This window comes from Gobius niger (assembly GCF_951799975.1).
Source record: "Gobius niger genome assembly, chromosome: 1".
NCBI lineage: Eukaryota > Metazoa > Chordata > Actinopteri > Gobiiformes > Gobiidae > Gobius > Gobius niger.
This window is the reverse complement of record NC_136852.1, coordinates 54817309-54845219: the sequence shown is the minus strand read 5'-3', so window position 1 is coordinate 54845219 and position 27911 is coordinate 54817309. Positions and strand designations below refer to the sequence as shown.

The 27911-nt window shown below is 42.1% G+C and overlaps 3 protein-coding genes across 4 annotated transcripts; 1 reads left to right on the top strand and 2 right to left on the bottom strand.

Moving 5' to 3' along the window:
• On the top strand, nucleotides 1-22775 carry igsf9b (immunoglobulin superfamily, member 9b). Of its 2 annotated transcripts, XM_079579502.1 has the most exons (21): nucleotides 1-233; nucleotides 1449-1655; nucleotides 12367-12513; nucleotides 14225-14376; nucleotides 14550-14667; nucleotides 14991-15132; nucleotides 15224-15369; nucleotides 15455-15597; nucleotides 15679-15819; nucleotides 15897-16013; nucleotides 16079-16229; nucleotides 16294-16405; nucleotides 16487-16662; nucleotides 16741-16976; nucleotides 17060-17144; nucleotides 17230-17400; nucleotides 17485-17521; nucleotides 17608-20685; nucleotides 20822-20979; nucleotides 21123-21330; nucleotides 21487-22775. In XM_079579502.1, exons 1-20 carry the CDS (start codon nucleotides 173-175, stop codon nucleotides 21317-21319), a joined length of 5775 nt encoding a protein of 1924 aa, XP_079435628.1. In that variant the 5' UTR covers nucleotides 1-172; the 3' UTR covers nucleotides 21320-21330; nucleotides 21487-22775. The 2 variants fall into 2 exon arrangements, with proteins under 2 accessions (XP_079435628.1, XP_079435629.1); XM_079579503.1 differs by lacking the exon at nucleotides 21123-21330 and having other exon boundaries at nucleotides 2-233.
• Nucleotides 22776-23052: 277 nt separating this feature from the next.
• gatd3l (glutamine amidotransferase class 1 domain containing 3, like) lies at nucleotides 23053-25624 on the bottom strand. Its single transcript, XM_079556686.1, has 6 exons — nucleotides 24505-25624; nucleotides 24377-24429; nucleotides 24190-24303; nucleotides 23965-24096; nucleotides 23789-23881; nucleotides 23053-23449 (listed from the first exon to the last, which is right to left on the bottom strand). Exons 1-6 carry the CDS (start codon nucleotides 24619-24621, stop codon nucleotides 23272-23274), a joined length of 687 nt encoding a protein of 228 aa, XP_079412812.1. The 5' UTR covers nucleotides 24622-25624; the 3' UTR covers nucleotides 23053-23271.
• A 15-nt stretch (nucleotides 25625-25639) lies between these two features.
• tmem127 (transmembrane protein 127) lies at nucleotides 25640-27756 on the bottom strand. The gene is made up of 3 exons (XM_079556672.1): nucleotides 26990-27756; nucleotides 26736-26900; nucleotides 25640-26663 (listed from the first exon to the last, which is right to left on the bottom strand). Exons 1-3 carry the CDS (start codon nucleotides 27225-27227, stop codon nucleotides 26353-26355), a joined length of 714 nt encoding a protein of 237 aa, XP_079412798.1. The 5' UTR covers nucleotides 27228-27756; the 3' UTR covers nucleotides 25640-26352.
• Nucleotides 27757-27911: the final 155 nt, after the last annotated feature.

Below are 27911 nucleotides of genomic sequence, written 5' to 3'. Positions count from 1 at the left end.
GAGTTTTTGGATTATGTAAAAATGTTAACTTACATTAGAAGAGATTACAGAGATCTGAGATGAAAGGCAGTGGCTGGGTGGTGGTAAGTGTACTGCTTCATACTAAAGTGGGTGCTGGTCTCGCCTCTCAGGTTGGGAGATATGTGAAGGACTGGGAGAGTGAAGGACGGCCATGGGACAGGGGAGACAGTGGCTTCAGGCTGTCATCACCGCTGTAGCCTTCTGTCTGCTGAGTAAGTCAACTTTTATAAATTATTGATATTCTATTTTATTTTGTTTTTAACTGTGGCACTGTAACAAAATGTGTCATTTACCAACAGAAAGTATCATAGAAACAATACTTTTTGAAGATTGAGATTGAATCTGTTAGTGTTGTATGAGAGCTCAATGCCATTTTTTGTACTTTTACCCAAATTAAGTTTTAGTTTATTTCAAACAAGCACAAACAACAAAAGCAACAACATGTTTTACGAAGATAAGCCCTAATACAAAATACCTAAGGGTCCAAAGTAATTAATGACAAACATCACTGTAACATCCCAGATTATTTCTCCATGTACTGTCCGTCCCCTCTCAATAAACTGGCCACTCTCTAGTTGCTACTGCTAAGCTTTTTTGTAGTTAAAATATTTGTAAGTCATCTGTAGCCACCAGAAGGTGAAGAGACCACTCCCATTCTTCTGTTTGGGGAAAGTAAAGAGGAGGGGGTCCTAAAACAGAGAATGGGGACAAATTCCAACTTAAAACATATCTGGTTGTGGATTTAGATCAATCTGGGATTTGTGCTACCCCCAACCCCAGGCACACTTCTGTGTGCGTGCATGTTGGTGAGGGTGGGCTGTGAGATTGATTGAGCTGGTCCAGAGACCATGTGGTGGACCCCAGGGGGTAGCGGGATATGGACGCAGAGCGCCCTGCTGTCCTGCATCAGAGAGTCACCAGTGACCCCCTCCCTTTGGAGATTAACGTAATCAGCATCAGACAGATGAGAGGCGGCCAAACACTGGCACACAGTCGTACACACACCCGCGTGAGCACATGGCACCAGGTTACTACAGAGGTCTGCTCCAGGTGTCACTTATGGGATTGCACTGTGTGTTCGGGCTTTGCAGCAATACGATCTGATCACCAAACGGCACATCATCGTTTTACATGCCCTCTGGTGCCCAGCTTTTAACTAAAACACTCAGGGGAAGACCCTGACATGGATCCTAATGGTAGTTCAAACTAGGCATCAGGATTGCCTCACAGTGTGCCTCCTTTAACTTTTTATAAACCCACCAGAGATTCCTTTGAGGTTAATGTGATCACAGTAATCACCATTACTGTCTCTAACAGCCTCTTATTTTCTAGTACCATGTAATTACTCACTTTATGTTCAAATGCTTACTGTTTTATTGCCTTTAGTGCCTTTTATTTTATTATTATTATTATTGCTACTTTTCCAGGTGTGCCTCAAGGCGTGGCCACATTGGTTCCAGCTCGGGTGGGGGGATCTGCAGAGCTCAGCTGTAACCTTGATCCTACTTCCAAAGGAGAAACCACTCCAAACCTCTTCCCGCTGCATGTGGTGGAGTGGGTGCGACTTGGCTACAACGTTCCCATCCTCATAAAATTTGGAGTGTATGCTCCACGAGTTCATCCAAACTACAAGGGTAAGGCCTCACAGTCTTTGCCTTATATACACAAGCTTTACATCCTTTTTATACAGAATCTAAAGCTTGTGGAGTGTATTCTCCATGAGCTTTAGATCCTCTATGAAACTATTATGTTAAACAACTCAAGAGTTATCTTATAAACTCATGCAACACTTTGCTCTTCCATACCATTGTGTTGGCAGTGACACACTTAGCAGTGTTACTCCTGTTTGTTGAAGGAACAGGAAGTGGGGTAAATTAGCACCCCCAAAAGGTAATCCAACCAAACAGATCCCTGTAATTATTACAGTGGGTGTTCTGTGCATTTCCAGACTGCAGCAGCAGAGCAAGCAGCAGAGGAAGTTCGAGAATGGACGCTCTTCAATAGAGGTTGTTAAAGGGGGTTGGGGAGGCTTTGCAGAAAGAAGGGGTGCACCAGTAGCGCTATGGTTGGGGGATTAGGAGTTCTGGTGGGGGTCTGGTGGTCTGATGACAGCGTTTTATTAGTATTCTGAGGGGTGACCCACTAAGATTGTTTTGCTCGAAGGAGAATGGATAAACATAGGGAAAGCTATGAGATTCCTTACTGCAGCCATATAATCCGCTCATTGTCTAACATAGGACAAAAGACAAGGAGGGGTGTCACAACCTCCCCTTACTCTGCTTAAGCTAGGGCACTCAAAATCCCATATTTCATCTAGGTCACACAAATTTACAGGGACCCTAAGCCCCGTCACAAATACATGAGGGATTTTAGCTCAATTTAAAATGGTTCAATGGAAGCTAAAATAATGCGAGGAGCATCAGTTCAATTATTTATTAATTATTTTATTTATAAATCTGTAAATTTGTGTAAAATATCAATGTCTAATTCATCATATATAAAACATTTACAATGCATTCCTTCTCATTTGTTTATCACATTTAAGCACCAAAATATGTTATAGGTTCAGACCCCTTAACACAACCTAACCTTAACGAGACACAGAGACACTTATAACTTATTTATAATATTGAGGAACGCATTGTATTGATTTATAAATGATTAATTACACATTACACAAAATGCTTAATAGAGTGGTGTCATCATATAGTGTTTCTGAATTAACAACTGCGAGTGCAGAGTAGAATGAAGGAAACCACAAACAAACAGCATCAGGCAATGTCTCAAATCGACCGTTAAGTTGTAATTGTTTAGGTGCAGTCATGAGGGAAAATGGCGTAAATAACATAGGCACGGGAGGGTCTAGTGGTATGTGCTGCTGATACTCCACTACCATGTTCACTCCTTGTGAAGCCTGTGTCTGGTGAGGGTTTACCCCGTCTGCCTTAGATCCTCCCTGCTCCCCTCCCACCGCAGCCAGATGGCAGAGCGAGAAGCGTGTCACTACTATGTCAGTAATGTATGCTACCCTCAAATTAAAAAACGTGGGGGGATTTCAGATGTAAACCGCAAGATGATCGAGGAGAACACCATTTCCTGATCTTTGTCTTGGCTTGTCTGAGATAAGAAATAAAGACAAGACGCGGGTTTAAATTATAGGCTTAGTTAGCAGTGGGACACGTTGCACTGCATTGGCGGATACTACAGGTAGAGACTGCGAAAAGTAATGTTCATAATTGTCTCATTACAAATTCCAGTTATATTTCAGTATCCTTTAGACGGCCTTTTTGTTTGCGACTTTGGCCCATGACCTCTAATGTAATTGGTTATTTTTAGAATGCAAGATGAGCAGTATCTTAGATGTCTATTTTAGTCCTCCATTAAACAGACCATTTGGATATCATATCAGCGGCATTGGAGATTCTGTGTTTGAACAGTGTCATGGACAGAGCGCTGTCCTTCTGTTGACCCCTAGACAGCAGGGTCTGTCTGACAGGGAGCTTCTAGTGTCTGCTTAAGGGGAATCCATGACTAGGTATTAGCCGATGCACTTTTGCTTCAATCTCCACAGTTTTTACTGTTTATACCCAACCTGGTAGGACCTGAACATGAGTATTAGCGATTCACGATATAAAGTAAAAATGTCTCCATATTACAGTAAATGAAAGGCTGCAACAACACCACTGATTTGAATGTTTGTTGTTTTTTTGCTTATGCAGCTTCAAAATGGATGTAAAAATATCAAAAGGAGGGAGGGAGAAGCGCTTCCTGGACCTCCACAGAGTGTGATTAAAAACCAGAGGTGCTCTTTGGTGCAGGGAAAGTCATTAAAAAATAGAGAAACCAAAGCTCTCTCCGGTGAAGTTAAAATGCCTTTATTTTGATGGCATAGCCTAAAGTGTCTTTATCGGGGGTTGTTCCAGCAATGTCCTAATGTGTAGAATGAGCTCAGACCTATTCACCACAACTGCCTCTAAAATCCTGCACTGTCACTCAAAAAGAGCTTAATATAGAGGCTGCAGTTACGCGTAACACCTGAGGTGGCAGTAATGAATATAAAAATGACCAACTTTTCTCTAGTCCCTTTAAAAGATCACCATGTGGGCTATATACAAGTAACCCTCCAATAGGGTTCCTCCACCTATAACAGGAAGAGTGAGCAGGTAGGAAGTGCTGGGTCACTTCCTTGGGGCTATGTTTGTCCATTTAGACATGATATGTGGAAGCTCTGCACACCCAAGAAGGCGACAGGTGCGCAAGAGAGGAGAAGACTTGAAATAAAGCTCCCGCGCACTGTCTCGCTTTTTTTATAGCTTTTATTGCTGCTACGTTTCGGTCACTCTGACTTTCATCCGGCTTCCATTCAGACATGCCATAAAAATAAAGCCATTTTAACTTCACCCTGGTTGTGCCTTGGGAGAGTGCCTTGGTTTCTCAATTATTTTTTTTAAACAGGTAAATAAATGAGTAAATAGAATAAGTTTAATTTACTAAATGTTAGAACACTTAAAAAAAAGAAGGGTAAAAACAGGAACATTAAGTGGTCCTTGTTTTGTCCTGATTCAGTTCTGTTCAGTTCAATGATGTTGCTATGACAATATTTACAAACTTATTTCTTTGCTCATTGTGTCGTTGAAAGTTGTTAATTGTGGTGAGTGAGAGGCTGGTGGGGGTCTCAGGGCCAACGAGTTTGGAGCAAATGGATAATGACAACAGTGTAGAGTTTTAATATCTTGTCAACTAAAGCTTGTAAACCGCTCATCATTTGTAAGCCATTATTATTTCGTCTTTTTTCCCAGTTTGCGCAGCTCTACTGGTGGACGGTCAAAAATAGCCTTGCAAACCCCCACGTTGTTTTTGTGATGCGTTTTTATACAATATGTTTAGATCAGATGAATCACTGCCGTCAAGGTAAATGAGCATAGACATCGAGCTGCGGATTCTGACCTTAGACCAGGACAACAATAGCCAAACCCCCAGATCCCAGCAGGCCCCCAGCACGCTCCCAGTGTGACCCCTTAAAATTCAAGAAGGCAAGAGCTCCATTCACGGCGCACATGCACAAATCACACACTTACATTAGAGGACACAGGGCTGAATGGTACAGAGCAGAAAACACCCTGAACCCTGAGTCTTTCACTCCATTCCCTGACATCCAGCGGATTTTTGTGTTGTAAAGCCAAATGTTTGCTAGCCTACTACCATTAGGGTGTGCTGGATCCGAACCAACCAGTTTTTCTGCCACAGAGATCACAGGATTCCACAACGGTGAAGCAGAATAATTGACCAGAGACTTCATGGTTATTGGGTTAAACAGGGGTTACTATTACAAAGGCCTCTGTAACTTCATGCCCTGAGGCGTGTTTCAGAGCTCCAGCATCTATTTCCGCTGTGTAAAGTTACCCTTTAAACGTTCATATTGAAGCATTAAGAAGGTAATAAATCAGTAGGACTGTAATTGAAAGTTTAATAAAGTTTGTCTACTTTTGCCTGGGTCTAATGAAGTTGCCAGTACAGTGAAGTTTGGCACGTGAGCCGTGTGCTGGCACGAGGGGTTAAGGGAGCCGGATAGAGTGAGAGGGACAGAGTTAACTGTAATCTATCTCACGACAAAGAGCTATTCATAAGAGGGTTAAACTGATTAGAGGGACAGGAGGATTGAAGAGAGAAATTTAGGGGAGTGGGAGGGGAGAGCTGTCAGAGGCAGGGGACTGGCCCCAGACTTATGATTGTATTCAAATCAAAACACATCCCACAATGCACCTCTGCCCTGCTCTCCTATGCACATACGGATGCACAAAGAAAAACAGTGCTGATGCTTTTCAAAACAAAATAATCTGTCTTCCTCCATGGTTAAGGCTGCTTTTGTGTCGCTTGCTGATTCCAAATAGATCCCATTTTCTCAATTCAGTGAGTGACGATGGGAACAGCCGTTACAAACTGCACATGCTGATTTTGTTTACAAGACAACCTCAATATTACAAACATGATGAATTTGGTTTAGTTCTTTCCTCTTCTGTGCGGTGGTTTCATTTGCAGAGACGGCCGTATCAATAACCAGGGACATAAAGAAGATCAGTGGCCGTGAGACAAGGCCCGAGGCATTGCTCTGGAGCTCAGTTATTCCTCACCTGCCACCCACTGGGTGAGAACCTGACTCTGTCTCATATGAATAGGGTGCGACTTAGAGGTTCACACAGGACCACTGGATTAGTGTTTCCATTTTCTACCGTTGGCTGCACTGCAGCGCGACCTGTTGGAACAGGGCTCATTTTAAGACAGAGTGGGTCTGTCATGTGATAGCTGCAGGAGGAATAACAGTGAGGAGGAGGAGGGTGGGCACGAGAACGGAGTCATGCTATTGTTTCAGCCATTCTCTGTTCACCAAAGGGTCTACTAAGGATTGGACCTCGAACAGCGCTTGTGGATATTGTTGTGTTGAACTAGGCGGAGTGATGAATGTGTCTGGGGAGGTACGGGTCACAGGGTCAGGAGGGTCAGTGTCTCATTGGTTGTTGTCAGTAGATTATCGATGTGCACATTCTCTGTAACCTCTCGGCAACCTTTAATGAATGCATTGTAGTCTATCTTTTATGATGTAGTATTACATTTTAGTATTATAGTTTGAAACAATTTTTTAAGAAATGTATTAAAGAAAGAAAACACTGCACCACATTTTGTTTCATTGCTTATCAATGGCAATGCACCTGCTCTGTTGTATTTAATTCCCGTCGAGAGATGTAACATTCACATTTAAATAAAGCTACATTAGTCACCCAGCATCAGCCCATTGTGTGTCCGCAAGCTGAAGAGAAAACCATGGCCCTCTTCTTTTTTTTTTTTCACAGAATTTGTCACAAACCTAAACATGCTTTCCCCCATTTGCAGTTTTTCAAATGACAGTAAGACCCCTCCTCCCGTCCCGTACAGCCGTCCCTCCCATGCCCATGTTTGGTCCCCTCCATGTTTCTACAGCAACTGAATTCAAATCTAACAGCATGGTCACTATGGAAACGCGGGAGAATGAGGAGTGGGGGGTGCTGCCTCTTTGTAGTGATGGACAAGAGGCAGGCTCCGGGGAAGGGTTAAGTGCCTGCACTAAAATCGGACGTCGTCCACGGAGGTCCGGGGGGCAGGGCTCACCTCACATTTTTGAAAATCAACATGTATACACCCCACGTGCTGCTTAACCACATGGCCAGACTGCCTGATCTTTAAGGAGGATTGCCATAAGCTGCGTTTTGTTGTTTGGAACCAAGTTGAGGTGTCGTTCCAATTAATTTGCTTGTCATGAACTTCTTTTCTTTTCTTTTTTAAACCTTTTTATAGAGACACAATGACCCACATCGGGATTTTTGCACTTTTCCTCCATTTTATTAGTTTAGTTATTTAGTTACAACAAGGGTTAGTGCAACATTGGGTGACACAAATCCAAGTCACGAGAAGCCGCTCTATAATCACTGAGGTTTTCCATCAGACTTTCTTCAAACCCAACCTAATACAAAATTGTATGGTAACGATTAATTTTGAGTCATGGCTTTCCTGATTTAGTTCCATTACAACCTTGTTTTGGCCTGATTTAGCCTGATTTCTAAATGTTTTAAGTGTTCTGACAAATTGCTTATGCTTTTATTTAAATTGAATAAAGAAAGCAACAACAACTGTATTAAAATATTGTGAGATTGCAATTTTTTTCCTGGTACAGTGCAGTCCTAGTCATGATTGGTGTTTGCTTTCAGATCCTAGATAAGAGTATGATGATTTCACACTCTCAGTGGGGGCTGGAGCCAGTTTTCTCTTTTGATTGCATTGCCCTTTCACAAGTAATTTCCAAAAAGATAAAAAGCACAGATTATGAAATAGACCAGTTCGTATCAGTGATTAGATCCCCGGCAGGACGTAACAGTACGGCTGAGTGCTTTGGACCAGGTACGGCTTTGTATGTTGTTCCTGTGCTCTACCACTTAAAAACGTGAACAAAAACACCGAACATGTTGTTAGCATTTAGCCTCTCCTCCCCTCCTCTATGGGGCCAAACGGGGGTGAAGTCAGAAGCGACCAAACTCTTCCACGTTTATTTGAATACGGTTATGTGAGTAGTTACACGGTCCAGGTATACTGTGGTTTCACAAAATTAAACATGTCGATTTTCTTAGCGGATAAAAAGGGGAACTATATTGTATGGCGAGCACTTCGACGTCCGCACAGTAATATCGTCACTCCTATTGAATTGTCTGTTTAATTTTGTGTAAATATACTTGGATCGTGAAACTGCTACTATCTCAGTATGGAAAAACGGTGGCCTGTTCCTCTTCTGAGGAGGAGGGAAGGTGAGTGCTTCAGAACGTCAGAGTCCAAACCGGGTGCTCTTCAGGATTGAGTGGAGTAAATCCATAAAAGTTAAAGAAAGGAGGAGATCAGAGGCACTCCGATTAATTAAAAGTCCTTTATTTAATGGGACATATGTTGACGCATTTCGGGGTATTTAATGTCCCATTAAATAAAAGTTTAATTAATCGGAGTGCCTTGGATCTCCTCCTTTCTTAAATCTTCTGCTCCTGTAAAATCACATTTGATTTATTGTGATTGGGACAGGTGCTAACTAGCGAGTGTAAGCTGGAGAATAGCATGAAGTTATGCGTGGGAATGTTGCAAAACATTTACCAAATTGCCAGTGTCTGAGAAGTAAATGAGAAAATGCTGCGTGAGTCAAAAATGCACAAATGACTCTGCTGCTGATCCACATGCTGCTCATTTTGCACATGAGCAAACGCTTATGATTCCCCTTCATTTTGAGCATTGACCTTTGTAAGACAGAAAAAACACTTAATGGCAATATCATCAAAATAGCAGGGATCTTGATTAGATTTTTATTGTACACCCAGCCCAAACTCAAACCTTTACTTGAGTCTGTGCATAGTCACGATTTCACTATTTTATTCTTTAATTCGCCTTAAGTTATGATTAAGACTTTGCTGAGTCCATTTTCAACAGCCTGCCATTTAGCTTTTTGTTGTACCATTTTCCACACTGGAAGGTATGAAATTGAACTGGTTGGAAACACAGTGGGAATTCCATAAAAAAAATCAAATGAAATCCCAATACACCCTCATACTTGTTATCGCTAACACACATTTCCTCCCTCGTAGCCCTGCCCTGGCTGTTAAACAGATATTGACCCAGAATCAGAGTCTGTCTTTTTATGAGCACTTTTTTTGAACGCCGCCCCATCAAACCTCCGTCTGGCTTTAGGGGTCAGTAAATCATTAAACCCAACTATTAAACTCGGAAACAGCCCCGGTCAGGAATGCAGGGTTAATTGTTACCCATTGTTGTCAGTGTTTAGCCTGGTCTTAAGGCTATAGATGAGTTACGTGATTTTCATTTCCTTAAGGCTCAAGTCATTGTTCACTATCACTAAATTATTTAACGCTGAATAATAAGGGATTAGGCCATTCATTGAAATGACCATTTCCTTAAGCAAAATCAGTAGTTTTTAATCATTCACTTGGCCTGGAACTATTTGTTGGACTTTTTAGTCCCAGAAGTAGCTTAACTTTATTTTTTGTGTGTTGAGACAAAACAAAACATAAGCACACACATAAGATAAGAGCCTGGGCCAGTGTAGCACCTAATTAAACCTAAAGCTAAGACCTTCAAAGCTGATATAAATGGATATTTTTTCTTGCGTTTTTTCTGTGTTCTTTTTCATCTAATTTTTGCCATTTTTTGATGAGTTTTTGTCATATTTACGTGTCTTTTTTTTGTCACATTTTGTGGATTTTTTGTCATATTTTTGTTGCTTTTTTCCACATTTTTTGTTGCTTTTTTGTCACATTTTTGTTGATTTTTTGTCATGTTTTTGTTGCTTTTTTGCCACATTTTTGTTGCTTTTGTGCCACATTATTGTTGCATTTTTGACACTTTTTTCAAGAAGCTTTTAGATTTGGGTAAAGCCAAACTGGATAAAATGTGCTTGGTTCAGGTGGGTGTAAGAGGTTAACCTCTTGCCCAAATCTAAGCGCTTCTTGACTGGAGAGCAACAGTTTAATGCCTTATTTGAAAGCTAAGACCTACAAAACTGATCAGAACTTTTTTGTCTTGTTGTCGCCGTGTTTTTGTTTTGCGTTTCAGTCACATTTTTGTTGCGTATTTGTCTCTTTTATGTCTCTTTTTTGTCATGTTTTTGTTTCTTTTTCATTGCTTCTTTTGTGGGTTTTTTGACATGTTTTCGCCACGTTTTTTTTGTTGCATTTTTGTTGCTTGCTGGCACATTTTTGCGTTTTTTTTTTAGCTTTTAAATTGCTCAATTCAGATGGGGGTTAAGAGGTTAAGAGTGAATTATTCCGATTCCGATTTTAATTGTGAATAGAGGCAGATATTTTTCTTTCTGTTTTTTTTTCAAATAACTTTCCAGATTAACAAACAGCAGAGCAGGACTCAGTGGTGAAAGTTTTTTTGTTTGTTTGTTTTTTAACTATGATGATAAAGTAGTTGTATTACTTCCACAACAGTCCTGCAGTAAGCTTGGATGATTCAACTAAATTATGTTCCTCTCAGGAATTAGATCTCAGATAATATGAGTAATCTGTCTGGCTTCTCAGAAAAATCAATACGAGCCAGTCGTTTGAATGGCCCCCAAAGCTTCCACTCCCATTGTAAAAGCCCGTCTCTATTCTATAATATGGTGTTATTTGTTATGTATTTGTTAAATTACTCGTATGTTGTGTTGTTAGTTTTTTGTTAATTTCCCTGTACAAAACATGCCGCCTAATCCAACCGCACATTTGGATTGTAAGGAGTTTGGAGGCAGCATGAAGAGCAAGAAAAGTGAGCACTTGAAGCAGTTTCCAAAGCAAAACCCAACATTACTTGGAGAGGCGGGGGTCTGTTGTTGTTTTTGCGTGGGCTCTGCTTGAATATTTGAATCAAGCCGCACTTGTTTTGAGCACGTTGAAGTACGTCATCGAAATATAAATGAGTAACCTCTATGCGAGCACGCAGCCCGTATCAGAAACAATCACACCCTCCCCTGCTCCTCTCCATGCTTCTTACAACTCCTTGTCAGACTTTGAAACTTGATCTGGTGGTTGCCTGGTGACTGCCGCCTGGTATTGGAGTTACCCGTCCCCCTCCTCTGCCCCCCATCTTTTTATCCTGCCTCTCAATGAACTCCTTTTTCTCCCTTCAATCAGAGGGGCTTTAAACGACAGGGGGATGTATGGATGAGGAAGCACTCACGTTGCTCATACCGGACCCTTGCCAAAGCAGTTTAAAAGTAAACAGGCGTTGTTGTTGGCCGAGACAATGAAGAATGAATGGATGAATGTGTAAACTGGGGCAACGCATTGTGACATAAGGTTTGCAATATGGTAGCCTACAACAATTCTGAATATTGCAATACTGTAATGATTGACAGCAAGGCCCTCAAAGTGTGTTGGAGCAAAACTTAAAAGACGTTCAAAAGAGGCTATTTGGTCGAGAATGTCACATCACTATTGTAGAAATCTTTAGGACACATCCATGTTCAACACAATCAGTCAACATTTAAAGTAGAACAAAGTAACTTGTTTAGCTCAATCAATCCTTTCTGTAGTCCCTCTGGGGGTAATACAAGTGTTAATGGGATGATTGGGGGGGTCTTTCATCTCCCCCACAATTGCAACTACACACTAATGGAATCACGAAGAAGAAGCTAACAGGCTAACGGGCAAATATAACTTTGGGCTAACACCACTTAAACAGTATTTACAGCCAAGTTTGAGTGAAAAAAAATATCCCCATTGTGTAATTGGATGTACAATATCCCTCTCTCCCTTCGTCTTTTCTGTCAGAGAAGTATTTACTCTCACAGACAATTAATGAGTAAAAAAAACGCAACATGCTACAACACCTGCAGTGACGCATATGACCTCTAGGGGCATGATTTTTTTGAAGACTTGTTGAAGACTTGATATATTATCTACAAGAGGCTAAATACTGATGAGAATTAAACACATTTTTAATTTCAATGTCAACTTATTTTTATGTGAATGATGCGTGTGGTGAACTTTTGGAGCCCCTCCTGCAGTGTCTCTAATGCCCCCCAGAGTTCCCGGGTTTTTCTGCTCTATATTTCGATTGTGGTGCTGTCTGCTCAAAATCTCATTGTCCATCTAAAAAGACAGAGCATGCTAGAGCCTCTGTTTGCGATTTTTTGCTCGGTCTTAACATATAGCTTTTGTTTGACGGGGGTCCTGTGTCCTTTGCCGAGTAAGCCCTCACTGTGCATGTGCTGACGCTGCTTGTCTGGTCATTTGTGGTGAACCCTCTGTGTTTCGCTTTGCCCCCTTTTTTCTGGTGCAGGCCGCGTGTCCCTGAGCCAGGGCGCCTCTCTGCTGGTGGACGGACTGACCCAGGAGGACGAGGGCTGGTTTGAGTGCCGCATCCTGCTCCTGGACAGCAAAACGGACGACTTTCAAAACGGCACATGGACCTTTCTCTCCATCACAGGTGCAGCTCTGTGGGGCTCGGGACGTCTTCATGTCTCTGAATAGAACAGCCTCAACGTGGGGCCTCACTCACACACAGAGCCTGGGAACATTGAAAACAAAAAAATGTGTAGGGCTGCACAAAATATCGCCACATTATCCACATTATTTAAAAAAAATCAATGAGGTCTTCCATCTGACCAGTTTTAGTTTGGCTTTTCCTAATTTAGTCCCATCTTTGTCTCTCACGCACCCCTAACGTTAAGGAACAATCATGTCCACAACCTCAGTCATTAGATCACATACAGAGAGTTTACATCAGTGTTTAAAGCAGTACTACAGTAAGTAACTTGTTTACCTTAATGAAGCCTTTTCGTAGTTCCTCTTGAGGTAATACAAGTGTTGATGGGATGATAGAGGGTCTTTCATCTCCCTCGGTGTCTCTGGCCAGAAAACTACCCTTGCAGCTTTCCTGCCTCCGGGTCGGAGGCCCCAATACACACTAATGGAATAACGAAGAAGAAGCTAACAGGCTAACGGGCAAAGCTAATTGCGGGCTAGCGCCACTTAAACAGTATTTACAGCAAAGTTTGAGTGAAAAAAATGATTTCCATTGTGTAATTTGGATTTGGATGTACATTATCCCTCACTCCCTTTCTCTTTTCTGTCAGTGTAGTATTTACTCTCATGGACAAAAAATCAGTAAAAAAACACAACATGCTACGCCACCAGCAGTGGCGCTTATGGCCTCTAACGAGTTACTTATTACTGCTTTAAAGTTATTTTACTAATTACTTTACCAGTTTTCATTCAGTGTTTCCATATTTTATGGAGAATAAGAGTAAATTAACTCCCACCTTAACCGAGCACATCTCCAGCTTCACCCAAATCTTAAAGCTTCTCGATTGGAGCTATGGCTACAGGCCAGTGTTACGCCACATTTGAATTCATCTAAGCTTCTTCTTTGTTTTTGTTATCACGTTTAAGTTATTTTTGTCACATTTTTGTCACGTTTTGTAATTACTTTTATGTAGTGTTTTTGGCTACATTTCAGGGGGCGGTTCCGTCAAAAAATGAAGAAAAACATGATGAAGACACAACCAAAAAGGACACAAACGTGGCCATCATAACAAGAAAAACGCTTAATTTGTTTTGTAGGCTCTAGCTTTCAAATGAGGCGTTGCACTGGCCTAGAGGTTGTACGCTCCAGTCGAGAAGCTTTTAGATTTGCGTAAAGCCGAACTGGAGAACTGTGCTGTAGTACTACACTCAATTAAAACCTCAATAACCAACATTTTGCTGTGAGGCAGAGCTAGATAAAGGTGTGGGGAATGTTTTAAACTTGTGAATCTTTGATTGCATTGACTATGCTCCATGTTGTTACACACTTTGTAGCCCTCTATGGAAAACAGTTTGAATGCCCCTGATATTATGCTTTATCGTAACCAAAAAGTAACACAAGCAAAACAGACTGACTGACGTTGCTGCTCAAGCATTTTTACAGTCAAGTCTGGTCTTTTCTCCCGATGCTCCCTGCATGTGGTAGCTCTAAGTCCAAATTTAGGCCATATGTTATCTCGTATTGATAGCGGATTACTGGCCTGACCGATTAATTGTACCATTAAAGGGGTAATTGCCCAGGTTTAAGTCCAGCCTATTATTCTCATGGGCTCTAGAGCAGATTACTTTGTTTGCTTTCTAGTGTCACTAACAATCAGTGCTCTTTGTCGCAGCTCCACCTGTGTTTATCAAGACACCACCAACTTTTGTGGAGGTTCTCCTTGGAGACTCTCTGACACTGAGCTGCGGAGCTCACGGCAACCCTCGCCCAACTGTTGTCTGGCATAAAGACGAGAGCCCCATCGAGAAACATGAGAAGATTAAAGTAAGGACGATAAATGGCACTTTGAGTTGGGCTCCACATTATGTCACTCACCACATCAGTGCTGCATGTGTAACAAGTTAAACACACTGTAGATGTTGCACAATGGAATGGTTTCTTCCTCCATGGCGACAAACGTAAGCGTCCCTAATCCGTCTACCTGCGTGTGTTTTCAGGTGCTCAATGGTACGTTGTCTCTGGCCTCTGTCACGAGAAATATTTCAGGAGTCTACAAATGTCACGTGTCAAACTCAGAGGGAAATCTTACCCACTACACACAGCTGCAGGTCAAAGGTGAGTGTCAAACTGTCAGCGTTTTGGAGGAGACTGAATAACTATCACCCTGCCCAGAGCTTTGATCTATCTTTGAGGAGATGTTTCAAAAAGCAACACTATGTTCAGCCAAAGAAATGTCAAAACATCTCTAAGTCCCTGTTTTCAAAAACTCACTATCTCCATTTTCTAAAGACAAGGCAAAACTCTAGTTTGCACTGACCCCTACTGGTCAACCCGTGGCATTACATAAACAGCTGCAACTAAATTGACTAATACTAATACTTAAGCTACAAACATTAAATACACACTTTTTTCTACTGTTTCTTCTGTTTTTCTTGAAGGTCCTCCGATAATCATCATTTCTCCTGAGGACACCACTCTGAACATGTCCCAGGATGCAGTTCTGCAGTGTCAAGCGGACGCCTATCCCTCTAACCTCACCTATGAGTGGATGAAACAAGGACAAAATGTTTACCATATTGAGTGGGTTATTTTAAGTTAAATACATATATACATATATTTCATTTTTCTTTTATTTGTTGTATGTCTTTTAATACATGTGCTTTGTCTGTAGGTCACTAAAATCTCGGGTGAAGGTTTTGGTGGATGGAACACTTCTTATACCAAATCTTATTCCAGAAGATGCAGGCAACTACACCTGCATCCCCACTAATGGCATATTAACCCCTCCAGCAGCCTCAGCACATCTAAAAGTTAAACGTACGCTTCAGCAGGCACTTAAAATACAAATATTTATCAATGATTATAAACCAATCTGATGTTTATTTTTCTGCTTCCTCTGAAGATCCTGCAAGAGTAACACGGATGCAAAGGGAAACATACTTGCCCGCTGGCATGGAGGGAGTCATTGTCTGCCCTGTTCAGGCAGACCCCCCTGTGCTTTATGTAAACTGGACAAAAGACGGAAATCATTTGAACCTTGACAATGTAAGTTGCCGACTGCCACAGTCAAATAACAATAGCTTTTTATTTTTTATAAAATGTATTGAATTTTTTTGTCTATTCCAGTTCCCAGGTTGGATGGTGAATTCTGAGGGGTCAGTTTTTATCGCCCGGGCTAATGATAATGCTGTGGGCATGTACACATGCACGCCCTATAATAGTTATGGTACTATGGGTCAATCTGAACCTACCAAGGTCATTTTAAAGGTAAGGTCCTGTATGTGAATAAATTGCTCTTGACCTCAGGTAATGTATTAATATAATAATGTAACGCTTCTCTCCAGGACCCCCCAACCTTCACAGTTCCTCCTCGAGAGGAATACACACAAGAGGTGGGCAGAGAGTTAATCATACCGTGTGAAGCCATTGGAGACCCTTCTCCAAACATAACATGGAGCAAGGTATTAAAATTTTAAATGAGATTGATCAAAAAACAGAAAACAAACTTGTGTTTTTCTTGTTAAAGTTTGGCCCGACTCCCCGCTCTCCCTTTACCGTGCTGGCAAACGGTTCTCTGCTCCTTCAGCCCCTCAGTAAAGACCATCAGGGGGGCTGGGAGTGCCTGGCCTCTAATCGAGTCGCCACTGTTAGTGCAGGCACTGTCGTCATGGTGCTAGGTGAGTTATACAAATATGTGATTCATCTTTTGCAATATAAACTTTACACTTTTGTGTATATTAGGTACCAGTCCTCATGTTGTATCGTCAGTATCTGTAAGCTCCGAGATGAACCAAGCTAATGTCTCATGGGTGCCGGGTTTTGACGGGGGATACACCCAGAAGTTTACTGTATGGTACGTAATGAGTACTATGGAAAATGCCTGTTTGTCTTATTTGTACTTATTAAATATATTGTGTTTTTCATGCTTTTCTAGGGTCAAGCAGGCATCAAGAGGAAAACATGAATGGGCATCCTTGCCTGTCCCCACAACTAAAAATTACTTGTTAGTTACTGGGCTACTCGCTGGCACCAATTATCAGTTTAGTGTCCTTCCTCAGAACAAGCTTGGATCTGGACCCTTCAGTGAAATAGTTTCTGTGCAAACTATCGGTATGTTAAGGTTGCAATTGCAGGTTATGAGATTTATATTATTTCCTACTTTTACCATTTTTTTTGTGGTTTTATCAGCTGTTCCAACAGAAGCGCCCACTCTTTCCACCTTCCTGGCCCTGGACCCCCCTGTAATGTTGTCAGTCAATCGTACGGCTGAAGGAGTGATGCTGCAGTGGTTGGCACCAGACACCCCCTCCTCCCCCCTCACTGGCTTTGTGCTTCAGGCCCGCAAAGACCGGGGCCAGTGGGTCATCATCACCAGCAACATTGAGGCTAATCAAAGTGAACTACTCGTAAAAGGACTCTTACGGGTAACTGTTACAAATTAGCATTTAGCTGCTTATTTGTTCATTTTTCACATTTCCTGATGAATGATTTTTGTTATTTGCTTTAGGATTCAAATTATGATCTCAGACTGCTGTCCCGCAGCAATAAACTGCTCAGTGTGCCCAGTGATTCCGTCAATGTCTCTACCATGGGCGAGTATTTTCATCTTTTTTATTATAATGAAAAATGAAAAACAACACATTTTTCATACCTGCTTTTATTAAACCTCCATTACAGGAATGGAAGTTTACCCAGTGCGTCCCAGTTTTTTGGAAAATGTCCCAGAGTCCTTGTTGGCAGGTGTCATCGCAGGAGTGTGTTTCCTGTTTGTAGCGATAGTTATGTCTTTGGTGACCGCGTGTTACATGAGTCACAGAAGACGGCAACGTCGGAAAATGAGGAGGGGGGGTAAGTTTGTACATGTAGAAGCATAGATTTACACTGAACAGAGTCCAATGTGTGGTAAAATGTCTTTTTCTCGCCTTTTCTCAGACTTACCCAATGCCTTATTGAAGAGCTCGTCACCACAGTGAGTGCATCATTCTGCTACCCCTAAACTATATATTTTATGAATTTTCCCTCAAAAATATGATTGCATAACATTGTCTTTTCTAGAGCCCGATCACCTCCTCGGAGCCCAGACAGTGTTCTCAAGCTGAAGCTGTGTCCACCACTGTCCTTCTTTCCCAGTGTTTCTACTTCACAGTCTGACCGTGCGAGCTTTGAGAAGGGCAGTCGCGGGGATTACTACGATCAACGAAAGCAGCTTCTGTCTAACTCATCTCCACCTCCACATTACACTATGTTTGAGAGCCACCTGGGCTCCCAAGCCCCATCTCCATTAGCTCTAGAATCTATCTCCAGAGGACCAGATGGACGCTTCATTGTGCAACCGCAGCAGGAGATTTCAAACATAAAAAATGTATTGCACAGTAATGGTAGTGCAAGTGGCTCAGGCAGCAATAGGACATCATTTAGAGATTCTCCAAAGTCAAGTATCCTGAGCTCAGAAAGAGATGAAAGAAAGGGTTCTCCTCTAACCGTGGATGTACCTGAACTAGGTCGGCCTCCTGCCTCACCTGGAAGAGTACGAGCAATGGCCAGAAACTTTTCCCGTCATGGATGTTTTTACTCTGATGATGAACAGAGCACAGAAGCTCTCATTGAAAGAGCCAGTTTTTATTCTGACAACAGTGAGAAAAAACCCAGTGATTCTCTTCGGAGACACCGCCTTCGGGACCATGCAGAAGGACTGTTCCCCAGTTTGGGCAGAAGAGGAAAATATTTTGACACTGAGAGAGACAGACTGAATATCAATCAGCCAATAGACAGGGATTGTACCCTGGTCTCTCATCTGGATACCGAACAGGACAGCATTAACAAGTGTGTTCAACTGGCTAAAGAGAGAGAGGAAATAGAGAGGGAGCTGAAGGCTTATACAACCAATCAGAGAAATCAGGCTCAGTCAGAAAAGTCAAGAAGCCCCCATAGAGAGTCACCTTCAATAGAAGAAGAGCCTGTGTGGAAACCACAGGAGGTCACTATTAGGCAGAAACACAAGGCAGCTGGTCAAACAAGTCGGATTTCAGATTATAGAAAGGCCTGTTACTTTGGGAGTACAAGCAGTCCCATGGACCGTCTCTCTGCTTCCCGTATACAGTGGGACATTAGCCCTGTGACATCAGTCACCAGTCTTGTTCCAGTACAAAGTCCCCAGGACACCGGATCCCCCAGAACTGTGCTCTTTCACACAAACCGGGACAACACAGAAGACTCAGGTCACATCGACTCATCTCAAGTGACACAGAACACCTCACTTCCTCTGACGTCAGACATCACTTCAGAAAGTTTACCAGCCATGCACTTACAGTCACCGACAAGAGAGCGGTTGTTGAATCCACAAAAGCCTGAAAGTCACAGAAGATCTATCGCAGGCACACAGCCCTGGGACTCAGGAGCGGCTCGGCCATCTACTCGGGCAGAGAGTACTGCTGTAGATTTTACACCCAGAAGGGATTCAAGTCCTTCAAGTTATACCACTTTACTCTATCACGAGCGCGAGAGAGAAGGTGTGAGAACACGCTCTAGAAAAAGTGACAAATGTCTCACCTCAGACAGCCCTAGTCCAGTTACAATATTAACCCTGGTAGAAGAGGTAGAAAGTGACCAGTCTCAGTTCTCTGTCCCCAGAATGTCAGACTCTTTCAAAGCTAGGCCCGTAGCTCAGTCTCCTAAAATGTCCCCTATTCAAACAAGTGCTATACTTGAATATCTAAGCCTTCCGGGTTTCATTGAAATGAGTGTGGATGAACCAGTGGAAGAAAGTGAAGTTAGTGACACCCAACAAAGTTCAGAAGCTTCTCCAGTGGCTAAGCCAGATGTTGTTCCTAAAAACTGGGAGGTTCATGTGAAAAACCAAGAAACAGAGTCACATCCAAAAGAGGTGAGATTCGAACAAAGTCATACAGTTGTTGGTACAGAGGAGGACGAAGCACACTTCACCCGAGATGAATCTAGAGATCCTTTACTTAGGGTCAGGTTTCCAGATGAGCTTGTATCACATTCCGCTGAAAAAACCTGTCGACAACTATATGATGAAAAAACCCGACTTAGGTTTGGAAAGCGGGCAGAGAGACCGGAGATGCGGCTCGGCTCTATGTCTTCTCACACGTTGTACAGTGCAGCTAAAGGCATGGCAGACATCGTTTCAAAACATTCTTCAAGTTTTGTTGACAGTCGTGAGTCAGAGCCTCCCCAAAGGCCAGCCTCTCCCAGCAGCAGGGCTAACAACATTGTGTCACGCATATCTCAAGCTCCTGTTCCATTTCTCAAGAAATCCTTGAGTATTGGCCCCTGTCGAACCCTCTCAGGTATGGGCCAGCCGCGCTCCTTTTTGAAAAAGTCTATCAGTTTAGGCTCACAGAGATGGGAACATTTTGAGAGTCCAAGACCTTATGTCTCTGAGAGGTGTTACTGGGATGAGTTTTCAAGCCCAGATGTCCGGGTTAAATCCTACAGTTTAGGACGCAGTCCTCCTTCCTTTTCGAGGCCGGGGCCCTCGTGGAGGGAATACATCCCCTTCAGGAGACCCAACATGGGGAGTTTAGATAGACCACATCATCCCCAAAGACCTTTAGCAAGTCCCCCCTACCTCACAACTCCAATGTATCCGCCAAGACAAACTTCCGTTTCCCCTCTGCTGGAGCCATGTGATCCACGTCGACAGGCCGCAGTGTTTCCTGAATGTAGCAGGTGGTCCCCCTCATTTGAAGAAACAATGAGACCCCCTGAGCCGAAGTATGTTCCTATGCCCTCCTGCATCCCTGTACCTCAGTACCAGCCCTGGCAGGGGTCCAGAGCAGACTACATGAGACCTGTAGACCACAGAAGAGGCCCTCAAAGGACATACCTGCCTCGAGGCATCAGCTGGCCTTCACCCTATTACCCCCCTTTCCCACCTCCGTGTGAGGGGGACCCATACAGACACACAGAGAGGATGGGACGCCCTAGTGACCCTGAATACAGAGATGTCAGAGAAGGGGGGCGGGCCAGTTATGCCAGTCAGAGCAGTGGGAGAGGGAGTGCAGGTCTCTATCGCCAGTCGTTATCTATCACTCCGACTCTGCTCAGCTCCCCAGAAACAACAGAGGAGAGTGAGCGACACATGGAGTATCCTGGGAGGAGAACCAAAAGGTGAAACATCGCCACCATCTGGACAATGTGTAACATAACAAGTGTGGCTGCAGCACAAATTCATGTTGCCAAAATCAGTCATTTACTGCTGTGTTTGAAATGTTTATTGTTAACTATTCTTTGTGTATGCCAATAGAAGGAACACATCAGTTGATGAGAGTTATGAGTGGGACTCTGCTGATGCCTGTGTGGATGTAGAAGTCCTGGAGGCCATGAAGTTTGATCAGTCGAATGTGGCGTTTTGGAAAGGTAGACATGATCAACATACTGGCCTCCAGGACCACCAGCAGAAAGGTAATGTAATATTTTTATTATTATGGTGAGATTGCATGTGTTTGCAGAGCTTGATGTATTGTACTGCATGTGTCCATTGTGTCCTTGTGCTGTGATTATTGTAAGCATACCCAAGCATTTCCTCTCCATAATACCTTTCCCAGGCCTGTGCCCCTCTGTCAGTCCACCTGCTTTGAACCGACCTTGCCACTACGGCCGCTCCTTAAGTGAGGAGCGTTTCAACGCTCTGCGGCAGGAGTACCACGAGTACAGGCGAGCTCAGGAATCCATCTGTTCCCATGAGCCCTGCCTGCACCATGGCAACGACACCGACTCTGAGGCCAGCTCTGCACTGCTCTAGCAGCTTAATCGGTCCGTTACACGCCTGTCCTTTCACCTGTCTCCCTCTTCACCTGTCGCTGCTTTCCTGCCTTTTGATCATGCATGTGTAGTGATGTAGTGCTTTTACTAAGTAGATCTTTGTCACATTGCAGCTAATACATGTTTTGTCCCTTCTTTCTCCTCCAGATGAGTCCGAGATAGACCCCAAAGAGCATTTTGACTGAAAACCACTGTGGTCCTGAACACTGTCTGCTGACTGAAGTACACATCTTGTGTTTCATGCCATTTAATGGGCAAACAAGCTCTAATATATAAAAGGATATTCTTTTTTTTGCAGTTTTCAACAGTTTGAAAAGAAAGATATTTTCAATGGTTTAAGCAGCTACTATACGTTTATGTTATGCGACATTTACTTTGACAATCAGACAACAGACTGTCTAATGGTATTGTATTACGAAGGACAGGCTCTTTAAAAGCAGCATGCAACATTTTGATGGTCACATTTGAGAATAATTACTTACAAGATTTGCCTCTGTTCACACTAGCGATGCATAAGGCAATTGTCTTGATCTCACGCACACCTGTTTGTAAAATGTATTTTTCTAAAAGAAATTATTAATCCTTTTGCCTCCACGTACTCCACAAGCTCTACAAACGCTACAGTTTTATGCCCCTTGTACAAACAGGGTTAATGTTTTACCTCCCAAAAGGAAGTCTATTTGTTGTGGTTATGTTCCTGTGTTTGACTACTTTTACATGGTACTGTCACTTGCATTTTTCATTTAAGGCACTGGCCTGTTTAGATTTTTACAAACAAATCATTTATTGAAGCCAGTATTATTTTGTACATAAGCACTCTATGTACAGATGTTTCTATGTATTTAATGTAAATCCACCATTTGATACGATTTGCTCTAAAGAGAAACTGCTACTCCACTTGAATTGGTCTGTATACCACACCTTTTATTTGCCTTCAAAAGAAATGACACTGTAAAACAAAAACAGGGAAAATACTTTCTGCCTTATGTTTTTAGCAACAGTTACTGAAGCTGTCCACCAGATTTATAATAATTTTATACATATTTCATATTTGTTGTTCTGCAGAGATATTCTGTATAACTATTGAGGTATTAACATTTTGTTATGAAACTGTTTACAACACATTGCTGATGTGACACCAACACTGTGAATGTTTTTTCAGACTTGAGATTCTTAATATGAATTGAAAAATCTATTTTGTGCCCAACTACTGAAAAACGTGTGTGTGTGTTAACGATGAAAACAATATGTGAACTTTGGTAAGAGTTTGTTCCTTATTTTGAAAAACAAAGATCCCCAAAGAAACACGAGAGCGAGTATGCATTTTTCATTAAGCTTTTGTACAAAATTGATCTTTTTATATTTGACACTTGGTTATTGTCACTTTTATATGTTTGAATATGTTTATGCTGGATGTACAGTAGGGAGAGTTTATTTAAAATAAATGATGAAATAAGCAGTTAAGTTGAATTTCACTGTCTTTATTTCTGTGACACAAACTGGGAATAAACAAGACAACACGCCTTCAATACAGTCCACTTTTAACCTACTATCTCGAATCCTTTCACCATCTACAGAAAAGCTGGACAAATATTTTTTATTCCATCTTAACTTCTGGTTCAAGTACTGATTCCAAGTCAGTCAATATCCAATTTATTTTCTTAAGCAAACATTTACTCTCCATCTAAAAAGAACAAACAACTTTTTTTCCAATCCATGCTCTTACTTGGCTGACATGCGCATGACATGCTTGACCATGTTGCCAATTCCATCAAAAATATAGTGATAGTGATTTTCAGTCTCCCACATGAAAGCTGGGGTACTGACCACTTTGTTTTTCTCATCCACAAAGGCCTCGTGAAAAACAAAGAGTTAAGGTCAAAGAACAAGCACATTTGGTAAAAACAGACAGAATAAGCTTTAACACATTTTCTAAAAGGATATGTATGGCTCGCGAACATTGTGCCGAGCTCCCATGCTCTTCACAGCCTGCACCATGTTAGTGTTGGGCCAGCGTCCCCAGCGGTTGTTCTCATCATTCTCATAGCCCATGGTCACGTCAATACCAGGCAGGACGCTGCAGGCCAGCAGCGGGGCCATGCTGGCCAGCCTGGAATAAAGGACGAAAGTCAGATGTATTTGAAATTGTGACTTTCCACTCAACCCGCATTATAGTCTACCACAGGGACCTGGTAAGATCAGGAGTAAGTGGAGACACCAAGGATCAGCCTCTCTGCAGCAGATCACCTCTTATTTGTCTGGACTCAGTCTGAGCCCTTTCTGTCATCCTGCCCTCTGGCAAACAAAACGCTAAAGATGCATGCTCTGTGAAGAGGAATTCTTGGAATTTACCTCAATGGTTCAAGGCTTTTCTATTTGAATATTTTATTATAACAGATTGAAAATTGACAATTGAAAAGCAAAAATCAATCAACTCTCCTCCACTTACCCAATGGGTTTCCGTGAGCGGTGAAAGTCTTTAAGCACCTTTTCAACATCATTGTTGAGCTTGAAGTCCTTTCCATCCTTTGCAAAAGAGGATCTACCAAGTAGAAAGTCAAAGTCATTTTGAATATTAAAAGGATGATGGTTTTGGCTTCCATAAAAAACAAATCTGTTCCTCACAGGTTCCTGGTGACCCCATGCCCCCCAGGGAAAATCACAGCATCAAAGCTGTTGGGATCCAACTTCGACAAGTCGTGCATTTGCATCATTCCATGACCATGGGAGAAGCGGGCAGACTCCATCATCATGTTCCTTTGAGATACACAAACATATTTAGATAATAATTAAAGAGGGCCAGAACTGAAAAAAAAACAAAAAAAAACTATGGAGTGAAATTTGCCTTACCGATTCTCCCCAGAGGCCTTTTGCTTGTTCATGTGGTCCATCACCTGCATCTGCTGCTGGTTTGGGGAAAACATCTGGAAGCGAGCTCCATTACGACTCAGATGGTACATAGTGCTGAAAAAAAGTTTTTTCTTCACAGAACTAAGTTCATAGTAATAATAGAAAAGTTAGATGCTTCCCTACTCACTATACTCCCTCATGAACATCAGTGCCATCCCACCAGCCACATCCAGAGAAGACCTGCAACACAACATCCAACACAACTGAAGCAGTCACACTACATGGCTGCATCTATGTACATACATACACACTTACCAATGCCACATTGGGATTTCCCTTGTTGTCACCATGATGGACGAAACAAGCAGGCTGACGTGAGAGAGCAGTCAGAGTTTGCTTTGCAAGCAAGGTGCGAGCCACAGTTGCCAACATTGTGTTGGTTTAGTTAAGCAGAAACACTTGAAAAGAGAGGCTGCAGAAACTTTGACAGCTTGTGATAATGAACTCTGTGAGGCTGTTTTTATATGGCTAGCACCACACCATGTGACGCAGCAACGTAAGCCTCATTTTCTGGCTTTTCCTAGACTGACCTATTGACTTCTACAACCCCGCTACTATTCAATACATTGTTTATTCCCGTGGTCAACTTCACACACTTGGAAAGCACCCATAAATGTCTGGAACCACTTAAGTTTTCTTCTTGGCACAATATTAATCCAAAGAAACTGCCCTTTTCTTCATATTGCCCCAATACTGCATGGAATTCTTGTACTTTTTATCAATAGTGCAACAAAGGACAGAGTCTGTGCCCTTTAAAGTCTATTAGGCAGTAAGGCTCTTAAACACTGTAATACCATGTTGGGTCTACATTACTTAAGATCCTGCACCCAGAAATACCCGGGCCAGACGGAAATGCCAAACTCAATATACCATCTAGTCAAAACTACTAAAGCAAAGGGTTTAATTTGTCAAGCTGCTTTTATACCAACATTTCTTTACAAAAGAAATCAAATAGGGATTTTTTTATTATCATTATGACCACTTTTATGTATAAACAATTAATATTTACACATTGATGATTAAAGTATTGCAACAGTTTATAGACCAAAATGAAAATGGCATTTGTGAAGCAAAACACAGCCATGTGGGTTAACACCATCAACCACTATTTCAAGCCTTGTAAACTAAAAAGAGCTTGTCCTACAGGTGCCTAGCGGGCCAATCAGAACACAATCATGCACAAAAATCACATACTGAAAATGACACATATGGGGATCACAGTTAACAATAAGGATTGATTTTTGAACTAAGATGATCCACTAAATGGTGTTTTGGAAAACACAGATGATCCCTATTTGTTTGTGCCTCTTCCAATACATTACACACCCAATGACAGGACACTCAGGGATGCAACAATTCTCATTATACTGAATCATTAAATGAAACATTAAATGTATTGAATTGAATCCAAATTGGAACCTTCATATTAAAATATGTAAATCGAATCATGACTAAAGTGAATCGTTGCATCACTAAGTGACTCTTTTCTCAACTGTTGCAAGATAATACTTGTAAATGAATAAGACTAAACAGTGCCAAATGTTCACAAAGTCCAGAAATTAAAAAGAAAGGTAGAGACAAATATAAATAAGTAATGGTTATTTTAACCATACATTGATATAAAAAATGCCTACGTCAGTATATATTTGCATGTTTGATCAGAAAGTAAAATATACACATTGCAAGCATAACAAAAACATAACAATGGTGCTCAAACAATCAAAATTAAACCAGAAAAAAAAAAGAAGCTAAGCTATTCAAATTGGCATTTGCACTTTTCCAGCATCTGGCTGTGGCTTTCTTTAAACCTGTTACTGTAAATCTCAGACATGTCATACTCCTCATTTTGTAAAGACCAAATTCCAAAAGCCATTTACATGCAACTGACAAATAACTTGTTTGGTGACAGTATTTATCTCCTCGAATTCATCCACCATCAGGGACAGCTTTCATGCATCCGAGCACTGACAGTCAAGAACTGAGTGCACACTGTTCATTGTGAGCAGTAGTTGAAAAGATAATTTCAATATTGAATGGGTTTGCCCATTAAGCCAATAGCCATGCTAATATAAGAGCATGTTTCTAAGTGTTCTTTAGGCAGCATTAAGGCGTGTAGGCAGGCGGTGGCTGAAACTGATTGGCAATGTCATAATCGGCAGGAAAAGTTTCACTGCTGTCCTCCATCTCCGAGAGCAGCTCTAGAGCCTGCTCTTCCTCTTCAGTGGGGTAGTGGCGCAGGAGGTTTGCAGCTGTGGCTAAAATTGACGCTCCTCCGGCCCCAGCCACCAGATAAAAGCTAATGGCAAAAGTCACATATATGAGGGAGCCATGGTACTTTTTATGTTGCTGCTGAAGAGACAGGATGAGCTCCGAAGCCCAGTAGCAGAAGCCTATGACTGTGGCACACTGAAGAACTAAAGACAGAAAACATATTAGAACATGCGACTTTGACATACATGTAGATGTTATGAATGCAAACTAAATACCTGTGAGAATATGTGCAAAAGCATATCTGCGTGTAATTTTCAGAGCTGGATGCTTTGGTCCAAACACATCCAGAAGGAAGGCAGTCAGACTGCACAGGATGCCAAGAAAACAGAAGGCAGCAATGACTCTCAGAAGCAGAATGGTCTGTGGGTTCACACAATAATCTGGAAATCAAACAAAGCACAAACAAATTACTACAATCACTCTGGCAATTATGGTTGTATTTAAAACACGTGTTTTCGCTAAAGCTTACCGTCCAAAAGTTTGGGGTCAATGTATCCCAGCACATCCGCCACCCCAAGCTCCTGCCTCGGACAAGTTCCTCCATGAACACGGAGCCAGGCGGGCTCTGCCAGGGCCGTACACAGCGCTGTGATGGACAGAGCTCCGGGCAGAGCCGATACCAGGCTCCGCTCCGGCTGTTTGGGCAGAGAGGAACCGCCTCTCCTTCTCCGAACGCCAGTCATGGTAGATCCCGGAGGGGCGTACATGGTCACCCTCTAGATAGGTCCAGTAAATCCACTCTCGGTTCTCTACTTCCGTAGAATTATAATGTACCAAATGTTCCGATGGTAAGGTCAACCCCTGGGGTGGATAAATAAACCCTCAGCCAGCTGCGCGTATGCTTATGGCTAAAACGATTACAGCAAATCTGTTGCGCCGAATACTACTTCAAAAATCCCAGGCGATCATTGAGAGGTAAAGTGAGAGATTAGAAACGCAGAAACAGCTGACAACCCGTAGACAATGAACAGATGGCCTTCAGGCCTATTAGCTCTGTTGTTAGCGCGTAACCTCGTTCAGCTAACCCCACAAAATCGATGACTCTCCGTTAGAGAATAAAAGTAACACGTTGTCCAACCTATACAGTAATGACAAAGCTGATCCAACGCCAGAGGCAGAAAATGTCCATCGACAAAGGTCCAAAATAAAGACTAAAACAAAACAAAAGACGGACTACACTGGCTTCCTCCGCAATGTTGACTTCCTTGTTCACCTCATTCTTCTTCGTAACCGTCAAAATTCACCAAACAACGAGTACTTCCACCTAGTGGAGACTTTAACCAATATTAAGTTACTTCCTCCTTTGACAACTCGTACCTACATAATCAAAATAAATGCAATAATTAATGACTACAAAATTCCATAAGCCATTTTCTTATGTTTAGGATTTT